The sequence below is a fragment of the Lissotriton vulgaris genome, chromosome 10, assembly GCF_964263255.1.
Source record: "Lissotriton vulgaris chromosome 10, aLisVul1.2, whole genome shotgun sequence".
Lineage (NCBI taxonomy): Eukaryota > Metazoa > Chordata > Amphibia > Caudata > Salamandridae > Lissotriton > Lissotriton vulgaris.
In genome coordinates, this window is record NC_141698.1 from 778500447 (window position 1) to 778520309 (window position 19863).

Below are 19863 nucleotides of genomic sequence, written 5' to 3' on the forward strand. Positions count from 1 at the left end.
AACCCCTTTGCTTGGACCTTTCTTTGGAACCAAAAAGTAATGGGAATAGATCCTCTGCCGATGTTGCCAGGGAACCTTTTTGATGGCATGTTTTGGTAACAGGATGGAGACCACCTCTCCCAGCCAATTCAGCAGATGTACTGGAGTTATCTGAGGAGGTACAGACGGTGGTGGGGAATTTGAATCTGACTGAGTACCTATTCTGCACCATATTGAGTACCCAGTTGTCTTGCGTTATTTTGATCCACTCGTCCAAGTGAAACATTAATAACACTCCCCCCCCCCCCCCCCCCCCCCACACCCCTCCAACTGGAGTGGGTTACAGAGCTGGAGGAAGCATGCGCTCACACCCATGTCGCAGATGAGCCTTCGATGCCGAATGTCTGCCCTCTGCCATCGTAGGAGAGCCAGACTTGTCTAGCTTTCATACTTTGCCATACCTAGTGCTGTCCGCTTTGATGGCAATAGGTTCTTCAATGCTGACTGGGACGCAGGGGACTTGGACGCTGAAGGAGAGCAAAGGGGTATTAGACGATCTTTCCCTTGATGTCAAATTCGACTGATGCCTTTCTTTCTTCCTTTTTCTTGTGAAATGACTTCATTTGAGAGGAGGGTTCTTTAGAGGGATGTCTTTCCAGATCACTTTCCCCTCTCCCGCATGGCATGCAGCTTGATCTTCTCCCTTTCGTGAAGGGTTTATCTAGAAAACTGCTGGCAGTAGTAGCACTTGCCAGATCTGCGTGAGGATGGTAAGCACACAATACAGACCGAGTGCGGATTTGATTTAGCCATTTTCTTCCCACAGGAAGGGCACTTATTAAATAAGGCTGGCATTTCTACAGAAAAAATAACAAAGTCAAAAAAATTATATTTATATTGATGTATATTTACACAGGACTAGTCCTTAGATTCTGGTTAAACACCTTTGGAAGGTGGCATGGGCATACATTAACTCAAAGGGGATAACACTAAACTGATGATGCCCACCTGGTGCCCAGAATGCAGCCTTCTCTTTTATTCCTGCAGTCAGACCAATCTGCCAGCGCACTGATGTCAAATCAAAAGTACTGAGAAATTTGGCGCACCACATCCTGTCACCTAACTAATCAGCATCTGTCTTGGTCACTGCACTGAGGCCCCTATAGTCCACACAAAACCTCCGCTCTGGTTTTCAACCATTGGATTGAGGTTTTGAGAATAACGCAACTGGGCTGGCCCAGGGTCTCTCAGAGGTTTCAATGACTTCCAGTTCCAGCATCTTGCTAACTTCAGCTCTGATGCTCTCCTTAACTTGGTAAGACTGTCTCGATATTTTGTTTTTGACAGGTGCATAGTCCTCAGTGTCCACTTCACGGGTACACCAGGTTGTCTGACCAGCGGTTATGGAGAACAGCTCTGCATACTGCTCCAGGACCTGCGTGTAGTCTGCTTGCTTTTGGACAGAGAGGGTGTCTGAGAAGACAACTCCACCCACTGACCTATCTTTTGGGCTGTAGGTGAGGAGGGCGGGAGAGGTTCACTCTCTGCTTCCTCATCAGTGACCATAGGCATGGTAAGATCATCCGGTCATCAAAAATATTCAGGCGGTTGATCTGGATGGCCCTGTGAGGGCTCTTGCAAGTGCCTACGTTAACCAGATAGGTGACCTCACCTTTCTTCTCAAGGGTCCTGGACGGTACTAGATGCCACAGGCTCCAAAACCCATACCCTCTGCCCTGACTAGAACTCCACCAGTGCGGCCTTTTGGTCATAATAAAGCTTCTGAAGCTCTTGACTGGCATCAAGGTTTTTGGATGCTTTATCCATGTACTCAGACATTCATGAACGTAGGCCAAGCACACAGTCCACAATATCTTGTAAGTTCTAAGTGACTAACCCCTACTTCTTTTTAAACTACTGGTCTGTGGAAGATAAAAGGTAGTGAACTTGTATGTCACACTACACTCATGCCACATTGTCTCAAGGTAGTGAGCCATGAAGTTGTATCTCTGTTTGACATCATCTCCTTAGGGACACCAACTCAGTTAAATCAAAAAATACTTAAGAGGGCCAAAGCAACTGCAGAAGCAGTGACAGTCCTAAGGGATATAGCCTCAGGGTACCTGGTGGCCTAATCCACTGCCACCAGTATGAATCTGTTCCCTGATGCTGTTGGAGGTTCCATGGGGCCAACATCAACTCCTACCATTTCAAGGGGACCCCGAACCACTGAAAGTGGAATTAAGGGGGCCTTTAAGTGGTTACCTGTTTGCCACGGGCTTGGAAGTTAACAGAGGAGTTACAGAACTCCTTTAACTCCTGGGACATGTTTGGCCAGTCAGTAGAAGTGGGTGACTAACCTACTCCAAGTCTTGCACTGGCCAAGATGCCCAGGTAGGGGGGGATGTCACTGGCCACTGATAGTAAAAACTTTGAAAAACTGTGTACTGCTGAGGCACTACCAGTCTCCTAGTAGCACCAGTTTGGGGTCTCTGGCCTAAGAGTACATGACTCCCTCCTCCCAACAGGTCCTTTGAGAGCCAGTGCATCTATTTCCCTGTACAGCATCTTGCGGTCTCAGGCTTTTAAGAGTATAACAAGTCCTCTGACCTTGGCACAGCTCTTCACTAGAGGGTACGCCTGAGTCTAGGAGCTTCGATATGTGAGGCCCAAGTTCCTGGGGCTCAGTTCCCTCTAGGCCGGACATGTTTTCTCACTGAGGAGAGGGGACCTGAGCTTGTAGCTGTTCAGTAGTTGGCTTCCCAGACTTCCTACATTTTCTCTTGGGAGGGTTGAGACAATCAAGACTCCAACTACTCTTTTTCACCCTAGAATTGCAGAGCACAACCACCTTCTTTTGGCCAGTAACCCCTCCCCACTCCAAGGACACCACAGCCATGGAATGAACCTAGGTCACATTATCAGCATTGGTGATGGGATCGGTTTTTCCAGTCAGGTACTGTTCAGGAGATACCAGTTTTTCAGTCCCCATGGTGACACTTGCACCTGTATCTCTCAAAGCACCCACTCCTTTACCAAAGGAGGCTGTGGTCAGTACTCCTCCAGATAATTGGGCTAGTCAGCGAAGGCAGTTACATCCACCCCATCCTCCGAAACTAAAGTGGTTTCACAGTGTGCTCTCTGACCTGATCGGGGGACACCAACGACTCCATTGGGAGACTCGCCACCCCAGTGTTAACTGGGGTTGCACTAGAGGAAGCCTTTTTGGGACAGACAGGGTCTCCAGTTCAGTGCCCTTTGGCTTTGCAATTAAAGCACCATGCCTTCTTGAGATACCAGTTCTTACCCTGGTCGGTCGATTGTTTCTGGGTCCACCCCCCTGTACAGACTCATTATTTTTATCCTTAGTTTGCCCACTCTCTTTTGCTGAGGGGTGGCAGGCGGGGATTTTATCCCAGGATATGTCTCTGCAAAAGCCTTTAGGGAAGAGGACACTGTCACAGCAGAAGCAGATCCTTACTGGGGGGCGATTCAGTTTTCATTTAAATCAGATACCGTCTCCGTCTTTGAATGTCCTTTCAATTCAAATGAAGATTTTCTGAAGGCTAATGCAATGACTATATAAAAATAAAACGATATACCAGATATCCAAAACAAAATCTCCAAAACAAAAAAGTGGTTCAGAAAAATCTGCAGTATTCAGAGCCAACACCCATGAGCCACAAAAAGAGCTAATTCTTTGAGGTAACTGCCAGTGCTGGTACTCTGGGACAGGAAAGCTTTCTTAAATTGACAGGTGCAGTCTATGAAGCTGCTTTTTTTTACAAGATTCTAGAAAAGTTAGGAACCAGTTGGAGAGTTAGCTGTACCAATGTATTTTTGGGTGAGGATGGGTTTTTTTAAACTCCCCCTACATCCAACCCAAAAACAATACGTTGAAAAACAAGCTTTGATAAGCTATGGAGTGACGTTCTCTGCATTGAAAATAATACACTTTTCACCATCTTGGATATATGGAGTTAAAATATTCCAGAAGCACAGAAAGCACCGGAGTATTCAATTGTTAAGGGCTATTGATTAATATGTGACAATGCTGAACAGTCAATTTTAATACATTCACAGGCATAGTGTTCCAAGATGCCTCTAAGATGCAGCACGTTACTGTGTGTTGAGGATTACCTGTAAAACTTCAGCGATGGAGAACTGCTTTAAAGTACTGGACGGAAACAGAACAGCTCTCCATGGTAGGAAATCAAATATAAGCAGACATTGAAATGAGCCAAAACACTAGATGATGCTCCAATTTTTGTTTTCTTACGATCTTAGATGCATTACTTCTTTATGCTGCATTATTATTAGACTAAGGTGAATATTATTAACTAATCTTTAAACTGATTTTTGATCTGTGAAAGATATTTGATTTCCACATCAGTTTGTAGTATATAAACCTCTTGGTAAAAAGCTGCTTAAAAAGATAACTACTAGAGGGCTGTATAAAATCATAGCATCTTGCGAAATGTATTCTTAGATACATTTTTATGGTCAATTTCATGCTGCCAGCTAGTGCAAAATTCAGGGCACATGCAATCTATCCTGATATCACAAACAAGACAGGCATACTGAACTACAGGATTTATGTCGGCATACCTCCATATGGTCCTCCCATGTTCCTGCTTCCACCAAAATTTCCACCCTTCATTGGACCATAATTTGACTGCTGCGGATTGTAGTTTCCAAAGTCATTGAAGTTACCACCACCACCGCCAAAATTACCTATTTCAAAGAATATAAATAGTAATCCATGGAGCATAAGTGTGCTACAAGGTATTAAATAACTAGCAAAAAGGGCACAGACAGACACTGTTTCACAATGTGTCAACATACACTGTACTGTGCTTTAACAACCCGGAGTTATCTTGCAATTAAATTAATTGTTCATTAGCTTGGAGGAGCAAAGGTAAACTAGCATCTTTTGCTACACACACCACTAAAGCTGAAAGACATGAAACAGTGGATGGTGGGTGTGATGTAGATCTTAAAGGATAAGCAAACATTACATGCCAGTGATCATGGCATGCTGCACCGTTATCATATTTGGCAAGCTTTAAATTCCCCAGATGTCTACAGCTACACCCTCCTCCCCATTCCCCCCAATAAAGCACACCCTCCCGGCTCTCTGACTAATAGAGGGCAGTTCTACCGATTATACTAGTCCTCCTATAGGAAAGACGAAAACACCTTATTTGCACGCAACTTGCTTTCTAGCACTGGCATCTTTCAGTGACACATGCTTGAATCCATACAGATTCACATGCTTGAATGGTTTCCTGTCAGAAAGGGAGCCCACAGTAATTAACACTAACAAAGTAGTGTGCACCACATTGAATAACTTTGAAACGGTCAAAGAACCACTCAACCAGTCCACTTCTTTGTGTGACCCAAATATCAGCCATTAGAACACAGCGCCCTCATCTCTTTCCCTGACAGAAGCTTCTAACTGCTAGATTTTTCAGCATGTGAGATTGTAAAATAATTCATATGAAGTACGCCAATGAAAATGGCAGGAGGGAGGGTAGCATGTAAATGTATGAAATATACTAATGTTAGAGAAGGAGTGGTTTCTGTTCTGTAACTGCAGTTCTGTAGTAGGGGTATCTCTGTTATAGTCATAATCTAGTGAATAGTCCCGCCCATGTGCGTGGACCCCAGAGCAATCAAAAATAATCTCTTAAGTGGTCAAAAAAATGCGGAACCACAGGCTACACTGTCCAGTACTTCAACTAGAAATTCCACCAAAAATCCACACAAACAGCACAGCCTGCCCAGTTTCCTCCATAGAGAAACTTGCCTCTACCAGCAAAAGCCTCTGGAATCATAGAGAGGAAGGCATGGACAGACAAGCCCCATAGGCTGCCATTATGTGGCTCAAACAGGATATTGTGCCTTTAAGAGAACTTTCCAGAACTTCTCCCAGTATCCCAGAATGCACAGCAGGTCCCTTTTACTTTCAGTTCTTTTTTTCCGGCTCCAGCAAGCAGGACCCTGGAGCATTGAGCTCTCCTTTTTTAAGGGTTTCTTAGTGATTTTTTACTTTTTCACGTTCTTTAAGTGCTTTTCTGAAGTACTTTGGTGCTTTTCTTCCTGTTTATCCTTTGGTGCACTCTTTGATTGTCAATATGCCTGCATTAAATGTCCAGAGTGCTCCAGGAAGAAGGCCAAATCAGATCCACACGAGGTGTGTATCATCTGCCTTACCTCTTCTCATGTCCCACAGGAGTGTGACATTTGTCATGGCTTTTCTGGCAGGACCCTGAGGGATAGAATGAAGATCAGGCTTCAGGGCCTGGAGGACAGAAGGCTGAAGGTACAAGGTACAAGGTGGGTCTGGAGGGGCTTCCTCTGCCCATGCTGAGGGCTCTTTGTGTGACCCAAATGTCAGCCATTAGAACACAGCACCCTCATCTCTTTCCCTGACAGAAGCTTCTAACTACTAGATTTTTCAGCATGTGAGATTGTAAAAGAATTCATATGAAGTACCCCAATGAAAATGGCAAGAGGGAGGGTAGCATGTAAATGTATGAAATATACTAATGTTAGAGAATCATAGTTACAGGTGGATAAAATGTTCTTCTCTAGCACTTCAAGAGGGAGGAGAGTACGATGCTCAATTTAGGAAAACCAGTAAATGCACGAGTCATTCTCCACATCGCTTTAACCATACTCAGTTTAGTGTGTCTAACATCCCCAGCGAGTATTCAATTCAACAGTCTGTCAGCTGTTATGAACATGTATGCAATTAATTTAACAGGAGCCTGTCTTGTTATAGGGTTCTGCCTAATCAAAAGTCCATAAGGTACAAAAAGCTAATCTGTCCGAAGATTTTAGTCTTTTTTTGAAGGGTGGAAATAAGACCCAAGGTTTGGAAACAATGTAGGCTAAGAAATCTTCTGATCCAAATGAAATGGGTACATTCAGAATGAACATGGTTTTATGTAGAAAGGGAAACATGTGTACAAGGTTCTTTCAGGAGTCCCTGAAGCTCACCTTCTCTCTTGGTTGATATTACTGCCAGTAGAAAGGCAGCCTTCCAAGAAACTTATTACACACCTCTGACCCAATGGAGTCTTGGCCAGGCAGGGGCTACTGAAATGAAATCACAATACCAACTTAGCGCCAGAACCTTGCATTTGAGTCCTGTACTACAAATTGCTCTACAATGGATTTGCCCATCAGAGAAATATCAAATTTAGCAATTTGCCACCTACTTAAATTTGTGTTAGGAAACAGGCTTTTTTGCAGGTTCCCCTGACGTCTGCCCTAATTACTTAGTAGTTATGTAATGGCTCTGAAATGCCCTGAGCCATGTTAAACAGGACTCGGTGCATGTGCTATGACCAATAATATGGCGCATGTTTAAATTGCTTGTCCCCAACTGGTATTGCCCAACTCTCTTGCGAGTGCTACCTAGGGCCTTGTAAAGTTGGCGTCTATCGTGGACAGCTTCACTAGCTGTGCCCCATTAAGTACTACAAGGTAAAACATGGCTCCCAGTCTGCCACTAAAGACTGGAAGGGCAGTTTAAAACTGCTATCTCAACTTTGCCATTTAATTTTATGACCACGCCTAAACCTCCGATTTTAATATACGCAGGTCACACCTAAGGTAGGCCTAACAAGCCATAATGCAGGGTGCTGAATATTAAAACAGTAGAACATGTAAGTTTACAGTAAAAAAAAAAAAAAAGTTGTAGTTTCTTTTACTGTGGAAAGGCTAGTAGCCCCACAGGCATGTACAAAACTACATATTGACATCTCAACTCTGCCGAATTCTGAAGGGACTACTAAAGTTGGTACTATCAAGTATCAAAAGAATCAAGGAGCTAAATCAGATTTAATGGTTCAATCCAGTTGTATGTCACCAATTGTGCCCGTTCACTGTGTCTGTCCAGCAGACAGCTTTTACCCTCCTGGGAAGACCTGTTAACGACTCCCAGGTCATTAGACAATAGGGGCCTGCTCAGGAGAGAGGTTACCACCTCCCTCCTGAGGGAATCAACACAGGCATTGACCTAAAAGGTGAGCTTCAAAGCTGAAGCAACCTTGAATGAGAAACATTTGGGAGAGGGCTGATTTATTGTTTAGGCAGATAGACTGGCACTGAGGACAAGGAAGGGCAAGACAGTTGTAAAACCCATTTTCCAGTGGTTTGTAGCCCCCTTGGTAGCCTGGGCTATGGAGCTCTAGACACCTAGAGGGGTTTCCATGTTGGGATTGGGCAGAATGGTGCATCTTGGGACAGCCAGATGCCACATTTCCCATGAAGTACCCAAACGGAATTTTCTGAGCATAATAGGGCACACCCGACATTCTGAACTTCGATCTCAACTGGAAAAAGGACAAAAGGATTGCAAAGCTGCACCAAGTTCCCGGCAAAGAGAGAGGTTGCACCAACAAGGAGTGCACCTGCTGGTGTGGGAAGAAGAGGGACTGTGCTTGCTATGTTCTGCTCAAGATGTTGTCTCTAGAGCCCAGCCAAAGCAAAGAGACTCCAAGGGTCAGTCGACGGATCTCCTGTTTGCAGCACAGGGGCACAACAGCTGAAGAATCCTACTAAGGACAACTGGTAGCCCAGATCGCCACTGTTGTGCAACATCAGGGCACAGGACCCGATGCTTGGAAGTAGCACCAGAATCCGCTGTGCAGCTTGGTCGCCCAGAAGGCAAGCCACAGCCAGGAGAAGGATTTGGCTTTGATTGCAATATTGGACGACTGGAAATCCAGTGGAGACTGGACTTTGGCCAAGCCAGAGGACCTTGTGGGTGTCTAATCCTGCACCTACGGCGCTCCTCGTCCACTTTATGGACTGAGCATCTACAGGAATGTTGTATACCTAAGCATTCTTTAGCATCGTAGATCCTCAGCACCACTCCATAGGAATCCATTTGACTGAAGATAAAGTGCATGGAACTGCTCTTCTGTGGAGGCTACTGTTTCTGAGGGCCTTGCAAGTCTCCCTGACCGGCTCCCTACTGGAGTTAGAAGCAAAAACATTACACCTAGCCCTAAAAATGCTTGCTCGAGGTGGAGTGAAATGCTTTGATTTACTATACCTTACAAATTTTATCTCTCAGGAACCCTCTAGTGGATCCTTTTCGTTGTGGTGTCTAAAATTACAGAAAAACAGTATATTTTTAATAACGGATGTCGGATTTATTTGGGGTTGTCAATGTCCTCTTCAATTATTTTAGTGCTGTTTAAATGCTTAACACTTGTTCCTTTGTGTAAGCCTTGCTGCTCAGACCGACGGCTATCCAGGTTTGACAAACTAAATTTAAGGGTCCTCATGGGGTGTGCATGAGTATTACAGGGTGAGGTTGCAAAATCACACAATGTAATACACCCCAATTTCCTCACTAGCATTTTCAAATTCTTTCTGCCGAGATGATCCACCAGCTTATTTTAGAATCCCAGGACTTGCTCACTTAAGATCGGGAAGAATGCTCAGAGATAGCCTAACCACTTCTCAGCTTGAGCACAGTTATTTGGAGGCAAGCCTCTTCCATTGTAGTGAGGCTGTTGAAACAAAGATCCTGCAGATGGGTGTCCCGATAGGGAAGAGTTTATGAAGTTACAGGTAAGTAATTAGTTTTCTTCTCATTCGCTATATTTATGAAAAGATTGATTTCACCATCAGTGGACACAGGATACATCTATATTGCTTTCTTCAAAGCAAGAAGCAACAGTTCGAACAGTGATAGTCTTGTTTTGGATTATGTTCTCATGTATCCTGTTTGCTGCAATGCTGCCTAAGAATGAAGGCTGCTCAGAAACATAATCTTGCAGTGGGTGACTATGAAAATGTAGTGCCCATCATACTGCAGGTTTGGCAGGCTCTCCTTTGGTGGAAAGAAAAGAGCAGCATTTTTAGAAGGCAGAATTTAGTTTTTCGGAAAGTCTTGGGTATGTGTAACTTATCCAGTGTTGTTACCTTTAATAGATTTACATGCCTGAATCGAAGTGGGAGTCCCACAGTACCATAGTAAAGCCGTCTGTAATAGTCTCAGAGACAATAATGGCAATAGGTTTGTTTAATAGCTTATCTATGGCCTTTTAAAAAATGAATTAAACTTGAATTATGACTAATCAGGCGACAGCACTCATCTAGAAAATTCCCAATAGAGGCTAATTTCCTCAGATTTTCTACCACATGGAAGGGAGTCTCCTTGAACTATGCTCAGTTTTCTTCAGCGATTTGGAAAATTTCGCCATGTCGGATTCTTCTTAAAGAACAAGTTACTTACCTTCGGTAACGCTTCTTCTGGTAGATACAGTATCTGCCTGTGGATTCCTCACCTTGTGAATATCCCCCTGCATCAGCAACATTCGGAAAGTTCTTTTGTAGCACGCCGGCGTAGACCTACATAAAGCGCTAATAGGTACCCCCAAAATATTTCTTTTAGGTCTAGGGGCAGGGGAGAACTGGAAAATATACTATTAAGAAAACTGGAAAATATACTATGAAGAAAACCTCTAAACTGACCTATCTTATTTCACAGATTGGTATAACTCAAAAAACGTTTTTCTTCAAGGACAGCGCACCAAATCACAGTATACAAGAAACAATAATTTTCATTTGAATTGCATTTTATTTCTCCTTTGTTTCTATTGGTATATAAATCTTTTTAAAAACCATTTTTATGTTTTTTTTAATTCATACAAAACAGTGATTGATAATTCATCATTTCCATATTTAAGAAAATAACTAATCAAGAAAATACATGACAGAATATATTATATACATGTGTTCATATACAACCCCTACAAAAACAATTAATAAAAAAAGCTAGGTAAAACAGCTTTATACACTCATTCATATCAATCTCACCATTCAATCTACTCATGCACACACTCACATTCTACAGAAAAAATCTAAAAAACAACAGACAAAAGCTGAGTTTTATGGGCCCAGATAAGAGATATTATTCAAATGTTGTCCATGGGCACCATCCCCAATTTTTTATTAATTATCCTTTTCTTAGGGGTCCTTCTCAGTGGAGTTCTCAGATGTCTGTATATGGCCTACGTACGTTTCGGTGCAAGCTAAAATGATACCTTCATCAGGGCCAAATAATATTCGTTTTCCTTGGAAGACTGGGGGTTCTTCACATCATGAAGAAATAACGAACATGAGGGTCGTGCAGCCACATAAGGAAGACTTCACGGTCAGGCAGGAAGCTTCAGGATGGAGACGGGAATGGGATACACCATCCAGACGGGAATAGGGATCACCTATCGGAAAAACCACGACAATCTGCACTTAATTATGCCGCTTTTTTCTCTGATGCGGTTTCCATCTTCTCGATTTGCTGTTGTTTATAGCAACACAGATCCGTCTTGGTCTAATCTTTCGCTTCTCCTCAATTGAGCTTCCCAGGACCATTTTAGTGTAGCACGCCGGCGTAGACTACGTCAAGGGAGCACGTCATCGCGCGAGACTCCGACTGACGTCACAGACTCCTTATTAGGCCTATGTCGGCGTGATGACATCAGTTCCGCCCTTTTTTCCGTGCCTTCAAGGCACCCGGACGGACCAATGACAGTAGATATACACATATACAGTGCACATAGTACAAAACATTCAAAATTACACACACAGTGCGTAGCCAAGGTATGAAAACCCAATATATATATATATATATATATATATATATACACATATATAAATATACATAAAATACATAAATACAGTTATAGAAGAGTGGACAACGGGGAGGCGGGTGGGTCAGTGAGGAATCCACAGGCAAATACTGTATCTACCAGAAGAAATGCGTTACTTACCTGTAACTGCAGTTATCCAGTATTGGTATCTTTCATAGATTCACATGCCTGAATCATTCCCCGTCGTCGGGGTGGGAGTCCCCGGTATATAAAGAAAGTAATGTCAAAGACATACATAACAATAGGCCAGAGGCCTCTCATTAGTAACATATCCATGTCCTTTTGTAAAAAGGACTAAACTTTGGCCAAGAGCCAATCAGATCTCACCAGCCTCTAGAACCTTCCTGGAAGGAGCCCTAGTCCCTCAGATTTTCGTAAGCACAGTGCTAAATAGTACCTATTGAGAGAACTAAGGTGAGCCCTTCCAGGGGAGGTGGGTGGGTTGCATGTGAATCTATGAAAGATACCAATACTGGATAACTGCAGTTACAGGTAAGTAACGCATTTCTTATCCAGTATTATGGGTATCTTTCATAGATTCACATGTCTGAATCAGAGTAACAAGCAATATCCAGCACATTTCGTAAGGTACAATATGTAAAATCACACGATATAAGAATACCATTTGTGAAACAGAACAAGTACCTCCAAACAATGAAATAAAGAAATGTGCAAGAATGCAGTAGGAAGGTGGGAGGAAAGAGAAGGCTCACCTCTAGTGAAATAGATGGCAAAGTACTGCTTGACCCACAGCTGCATCTTTCATGAGTTCAGAATCCAAGCAGTAGTGCTTGGTGAACGTATGTGGTGTCTTCCACGTCGCTGCTCTGCATATGTAGAGAATGGGCACGCCTGCCAAGAGTGCCATTGAAGTAGAGACAGCTCTGGTAGAATGAGCTCTCACTCTTGAATGCAGAGGATGATTTGCCTGTTGATGGCAGAAAGTTATTGCTGCTGAGATCCAACGGGAAATGCTCTGTTTTGTCAGAGGAAGGCCTTTTTTAGGCCTACTGAAAGCAACAAACAGTTGGTTGGATTTCCGAAACTGTTCTGTTCGATGAATGTAGAATTTTAGACAACGCTTGAGGTCTAAAGAGTGGAGAGACCTCTCCGCTGCAGAAACTGGATTAGGGAAAAAAGTCCGCAAAATTACAGGCTCATTCAAGTGAAAATTAGATGGAACCTTAGGGATGAATTTAGGATTGGTTCGTAGAATAACTCTGTCCTGTTTGAATTGCAAGAAAGGATCCTGGATGGAGAGCTTGTAGCTCACCAACCCGCCTTGCAGATGTGAGCGCCAGCAAGAGAGCGGTTTTCCAGGACAGGTATTTGATGTCTGCTTTGTGTATTGGCTCAAATGGATGTTTCATGAGTTGAGCAAGGACGATGTTCAATTGCCAGGTGGGTGGTAAAGCTCTCGCCGGAGGAAATGTCCTGAAAAGGCCTTTTAGAAACTGTTTAACTAGTCTGTCGGACCAGAGAGTAGAGCCAGTCGAACGCCTGAAGCGCGAAATCGCAGCCATGTGAACTTTAATGGAGGCATGCGCCAGTCCTGAATGGAGCAGGTAAGGAAGGATTTGTGCTGGAGTGGAAGAAAAAGAATGCATCTTATTTGCTTTACACCATACACAGAACCTTTTCCATTTAAGAGAATACGTTTTGTTTGTACTCTCTGCCCGAGCCCGGGCTAAAATGGTCCTGCATTCTTGAGAAATGTCTAGGTTCTGAAACTCCGAACTCAGGAGCCAAGCCGACAAACTGAGAGATGCTGGATCCGGATGCTGGACTTGACCTTGGTTCATTGTCAGGAGAGTCGGGCTAGGTTTGAATTGGATTGGCAGTTCCTGTGATAGGAGGTGAAGTTCCGTGAACCAGTGTTGGCGCGGCCACGCTGGAGCAATTAGGATCAGGGTGCAATGCTCCGCCTTCAGTTTCCGAAGAACCCTGGGAATCAGGGGAAATGGCGGAAATGCGTAAGCAAACACGTTGCACCAACTGATCGAAAATGCATTCCCCAGGGATCCTGGTTGGGGATGCCAGCTTGCGTAATGTAGGCATTTTGCGTTGTGGCGAGTCGCAAACAAATCCACAGGTGGCTTGCCCCATCGGGCGAATACCGAGCTGAGAAGATGACGATCTAGCTCCCACTCGTGGCACATGGAACGTTGCCTGCTGAGAGAGTCCGCCAGGACATTGTCCGTCCCTGGGACGTATTCCGCCCGAAGGGAAATGTGTTGTACAAGCCAAGTCCAAATTTCTTGAGATTCTTGAGACAACGACAGAGAACGTGTCCCCCCCTGTTTGTTTAGATAGTGCATTGTGGTGGTGTTGTCTGTCCTCACAAGCACTGGGGAATTCCTGATCCTGGGTAGAAACGCCTTTAGTGCCAGGTATACCGCTCTCAATTTGAGGAGATTTATGTGTAGTTGTTTCTCTGCTAGGGACCATTGCCCATTGATTTGGAGGTCCTGAAGAAACGCTCCCCATCCTTCCAAGGACGTATCCGTCGTTATTACGTGTGGCGAGGTTGGAAGTATGAAGGATAGGCCTCGTCGCAGATTTTGAGATTGACGCCACTAATCCAGAGCCTGGACTATGGCAGGAGTGATCCGGACGACGTCGAAGGATCCTCTGCATTGAGTCCACTGACCAGATAGCGCCTCCTGAAGTGGGCGCATATGAAGACGGCAGTGAGGGATCAAGAGGATGTTCGAGGACATCATCCCTAGCAAGGACTTGTAGAGGCGCACAGTGACAGATTTTTTGGACTGAATCCGGGTGGCCAAGGTCCTTAGTTTCACTTGTCGTTCTATTGAAGGTAAGGCCTTCTTTTGAGCAGTATCGAGGACAGCTCCGAGGAACGTGATACACTGGGACGGTTGAAGGACAGATTTTTCTTCGTTGAGTGGGAGTCCCAGAGCACTGAAGAGTTGCAGACAGACGTCAGAGGACTTGGTCACGCCTGCGTGAGTAGGTGCCTTGACTAGCCAGTCGTCTAAGTATGGGAATACCTGGTGATGTTGTTGGCAAAGGTATGCTGCTACTGGAGACAGACACTTGGTGAAAATCCTTGGGGCTGATTTTAGACCGAAGGGTAACACTCGAAACTGGTAGTGCTTGCCCGCCACCTTGAACCTGAGAAATTTCTTGTGTTTCTTGTGGATCGGAATATGAAAATAGGAGTCTTGTAGGTCGAGAGACACCATAAAATAGTTTGCATTGAGAAGTTGTAGCACCTCCTGGATTGAAACCATGCGAAATGACTTTTTTGAGGTATTGGTTGAGGTTTCGTAAGTCCAGTATAGGTCTCCATTTTTTCACCTTTTTCCGAATTAAAAAGAATCAGGAATAGAATCCTTTGTTTATCTGAGATGGGGGAACTTTTTCTATTGCTCCTTTTCTGAGCATGAGGGAGATTTCCAATTGTAGTTGTGTTAGATTTTTGTGCTGCATTGGAATCGGAGGCGTATGTGGAGGATGTTCCACAAACTCCAGAGAATGTCCGAATTTGACAAGTTGGAGGACCCACTGATCTGTCGTAATTTGTTGCCAATTGTGAAGGAAGGATGTAATTCTCCCGCCAACTTTGAACTTTGTAAGGTAGAGAGAAACTGGAGACCTGCGTCAGAGAAAGGTCATTGTCTTCTGCCTGTGTCCTTCTTCCCCCCCCCCGTCCGCGAAAGGAAGATTTGTTGTAGAACGACTGGTTCTGCGGTTGCCTCTGTTGGTACTGGGTTTTATATTGTTGGCCTGAGCTGTAAGAGGATTTGTATCCTTGACTGTTGCCTCTGAAGGACTGACCTCTCCCTCTGGAGCCACGAAAGGAAGGGTTTTTATACTGTAGAGTACCAAGAGCCCTTGCGGTATCCGTATCTTTTTTGATACCTTGAAGCATGTCATCGTTGTGTTGTCATAACAGAAGTTTACCGTCATAAGGCATGTCTAACACCTTGGCTTGAACTTCAGGCCGAAAAGATGTCGCCTTAAGCCAACCTTGGCGTCTCAGGACTGCAGCTCCTGCCAGCTGTCGGAAACCTGTGGACGCAATATCCAGTGCCACATCAATCATCTCCGAGGCGGAGCGCTCGCCTTAGAGGAGAATCTTCCTCACTTCTTCTTTTTGCTCCTCTTGAAGTGAACCCAAGTACGGAGCTACGTCTGCCCACATTTGGCGGTTATAACGCCCCAGTAGAGCCAAAGAGTTTGCTGCACGCACTTGTAAAGCTGACATGGACGAAAACTTTTTTCCTATATTGTCAAGCTTCCGGCCCTCCTTATCTAGCGGCGCAGTCAAAACAGCTGAAGGATTTTTTGACTTGCGTTGTGCCGCTTGGGTTATTACCGAATCAGGCTTCGGATGGCCGATAAGGCAAGCTGGGGCAGTGTCCGGCGCTTTGTATTTTTTATCCAATCTGGGCAGCAATGGCATCAGAGATGCCGGGGTCTGCATTATCTTCTCCCCTTGGTCTTAGACGTGATCAATGATGGGAATAGATCGTACTGCCTTTTGATATGGGTCTTTAAAATCGTAAAGAAAACAATCTTGTGGTGTAGCAGTGACTTTGAGGCTGAAGCGTAACGCTGCTCTCTCTACGATGTTGTGGAAACCCCTAATGTCTTCCGGGGGAGAATCCGCTTGCGCCTGTACAGGAGATGCGGGACCTGAAATGATGTATTCATCATATTCGTCCTCCTGAAGCTCGCCTTCCTCACGTTGCTGCTCTTCCTCTTCTTCTTCCTCCTCCTCCTCATCGGAGGATGGCAGAGGGCGTGAGCGAGACGGCTCCGAATGGAGAATCAAAGGAGCCGGTCGAGATTTAGGAGACGGTGTGACCACTGTAGGTGTCGCAGGTGTTTGTGTCACCACTGGCTGAGGCGGAGCAGTGGATGGGAATCTTTGCTTATAATCCGCAATGAGAAACTGCAGGTCACAATAGACGCAGGAAGACACACCATAGGCTGTTCTGGAAGCGGTGGAGGATGGATCTCTTCCTGGTACTCTACATCCTGTTCCTGCTCCTGTTCCTCATAGTCTGAACTTTCGTGAAGTTTGACTTGCAGTTCAGATGGGCTTGCCGCTTGCTGAAACAAAGAGCCCTTATCTGAGTCCTCAGTATCCAGGATATTAGCCGGGGGAAAAGGTTGTACCCTGCTCGGCGATGTTAATTCTGGCGTGAGTGTACGCGCAGTCATCCTGAAGTGTGAATAGATACACTTCAATGGAGGTGATTCAGTCGTCGACGGATTGGTCGTCGGCGGGGAACCGTCGATTGTCGACAGAGTGAGTCGTCGACGGTGTCTTCTTCATCGACGACGTCGTCGACAATAGGATCGTCGACTATGTTTGTTTCGTGGTCGACTTCGTCGGCTTAGTCGACGCTGGTGTCGTCGACGGCTTCGTCGTCAACTGCTTCATCGACGCTGGTGTCGTTGATGGCTTCGTCGGCGCTGGTGTTGTCGTCGACGACTTCGTCGACGCTGGTGTCGACGTAGTCTTTGCTATGCTCGCCGGCGACGGGCCCGTCGGGGCTGGCATAGTCGACGATGACTTAATGAACGATGAGCTTGCCGTCGAAGACTGTTTCGTCGGTGTCGATTTTGTCGACGATGACGGTTTAGGCTTCGTCGACGACGAGGTGCTCGTCGACGGTGACACTGAAGAGGTCTTTTTTAAACTAATAATAGATGGAACAGACCTACCCGTCGACGACGAGGATGTTGTAGTCGTCGACAACAGAGGACGCCACCGTAGTGGAGATCGTGGCTGTCGACATTGTTACCGGCAGGGCTGAAGATGTCACCAAAGGTTTCTTGAAGGTAGGATCCTGTAGAGAAACCTTTACAGCAGTGGCCTTAGAACGATCCTCTGAAGACTTGGACGTCTTCTTTTGAGGGGGCTGTACAGATGGTCCTGGAGATGAAGTTCTAGGCCTTTTAGGAGTAGAGTGTACACTCCCCATGGAACACTCCCTCTCACCTGAAGAGACTGGTAGATCTTTTTCCTTAAGTCTCTGGAGCCATATCAGCTGTCGGCCCTCTCTATCCTTGAGAGTTTTGGCCGAAAAAGTACGACAGATTTTACAGTCTTTAGCTGAATGGTCAGGATATTAACAGTACAGGCAGTCCTCATGCCTGTCATCCACATAAAGCCTCTTTTTGCTACAAGAGGCACAAGGTCTGAAAAGTCCTTTCTTTGGTGAATCAGTCATGACAAAAGCAGAAGATTCCTCTCAGGAATGAAGTTCTGAGTAAAATTGCGAGATAAATCCAAGAATATAAAGAAAACTGAGCAGAGCTCAGAGGAGACTACCTTAGCACGACGTGCGGTTGAAAATCTGAGGAACTAGGGCTCCTTCCAGGAAGGTTCTAGAGGGTGGTGAGATCCGATTGGCTCTTGGCCAAAGTTTAGTCCTTTTTACAAAAGGACATGGATATGTTACTAATGAGGCCTCTGGCCTATTGTTATGTATATGTCTTTATGACATTACTTTCTTTATATACCGGGGACTCCCACCCAGACGACGGGGAATGATTCAGGCATGTGAATCTATGAAAGATACCCATAATACTGGATAAAAAGCGTTACCGAAGGTGAGTAACTTGTTCTTCTGATAGATACATCTGCCAGTGGATTCCTCACCTTGTGAATAGAGTCCCACAGCAGTCCCCACTCCTATATCAGAAAGTCCTAGAGGACAAATCACGCAAAGTGGCCGTCCCTCCTCACTTCGGTATCCAAGCAGTAATGCTTCGCGAAAGTGTGGAGGGAGGACCAAGTCGCGGCTCTGCAAATGTCCTCTACAGGCACACCTGTAGACAAGGCAGAGGTTGATGACTTAGCTCTTGTAGAATGAGCCCTTATACCCTCTGGAGGCTCCTTACCGGCAGAAGAGTAGCAGATCTTTATATAGAGGATGATCCATCATGAAAGAGTTCTTTTATGAACCGCTCTTCCTTTTTTGCAGCCAGCGAACCCAATGAAGAGCTGGTCATCTACACGACAGTCTTTAGTTCTGTCCAGGTAAAAGCTCACCGCCCTCCTGGGGTCCAGACGGTGTAACCTCTCCTCCTCCTTGGAAGGGTGTGTTGGAGGATAAAAGGTAGGGAGGGTAATGGATTGACCTAGGTGGAAGGGAGTCACCACCTTAGGGAGAAAAGCAGCCCTGGTCCTAAGAACCATTCGTTCAGCATGATTGGTAAGAATGGGGGCTTGGAACTAAGAGCTTGAAGCTCACTTACCCTCCTTGCCGAGGTATTTGCAACAAGGAAGACTGTCTTAAAAGTCAACAAACCTCATAGGACACTTGTGTAAGGACTCAAAGGGAGCACCCATCAAGTATGTTAAGACAAGATTTAAGTACCATTGAGGCACAATAAAGAGAGTTGGAGGGAATTTATTAGTGAGACCCTTCAAAAATCTTAAAACTACAGGAGATTTGAAAAGAGACGGCTGGTCCGGCAAACATATAAATGCCGACAAGGCCGAGAGGTAACCCTTGACTGTGGCAACAGCCAGCCCTTGCTGCGCTAAAGAGAGAGCAAACTGGAGAATATCAGATAAATGGGCTTTCAAAGGGTCTACATATTTCTCTCCACACCAGGTGACAAATTTAGACCATCTGTAAGAATGGTTTTAGTGGAGTCACGCCTAGCCGATAATATGGCATCCATCACATCATGTGGGAGAGAAAAGGAATTCAGGTTGCCCTGTTCAATCTCCAGGCATGAAGGTGTGATGTCTGTAGGTGGGGGTGTAGAACCTGCCCCTGCATCTGAGAGAGGAGGTCTGCCCTGAGAGGGAGACGGAGCGGCGGGTGAGAGGAGAGGTGGAGAAGATCTGTGTACCACACCCTTCTCGGCCAATCCGGGGCGACCAATATGACTTGGGCCCGGTCTTGGCGAATCTTCCTCAGAACCCGAGGAATCAAGGGTATGGGAGGAAACACGTAAAGGAGTTGTTTTCCCCAACTCAACTGAAACGTGTCCCCCAAGGCCCCTTGCATCGGATACTGGAAACTGCAAAAAGACGGGCAGTGAGCATTCTCGTGAGTGTCGAACAGGTCCACCCGAGGAGTTCCCCACATCTGAAAGAGGTCGTGAACTACCTCTGGATGGAGCCTCCACTCGTGGTCGGCCGAGAACTGCCGACAGAGTGTCCGCACGAACGTTCAGAACTCCGGCCAGATGACTTGCCATCAGACAAATC

The 19863-nt window shown here is 45.4% G+C and overlaps 1 protein-coding gene across 1 annotated transcript in view; it reads right to left on the bottom strand.

Moving 5' to 3' along the window:
• The window catches only part of HNRNPA2B1 (heterogeneous nuclear ribonucleoprotein A2/B1), a 244146-nt gene that overhangs the window by 139961 nt on the left and 84322 nt on the right, over positions 1-19863 (bottom strand). The window contains exon 9 of the mRNA XM_086941690.1: positions 4588-4713. Within this exon, the coding sequence (XP_086797816.1) occupies positions 4588-4713 (126 nt within the window). The remainder of the gene's footprint in view (positions 1-4587; positions 4714-19863) is intronic.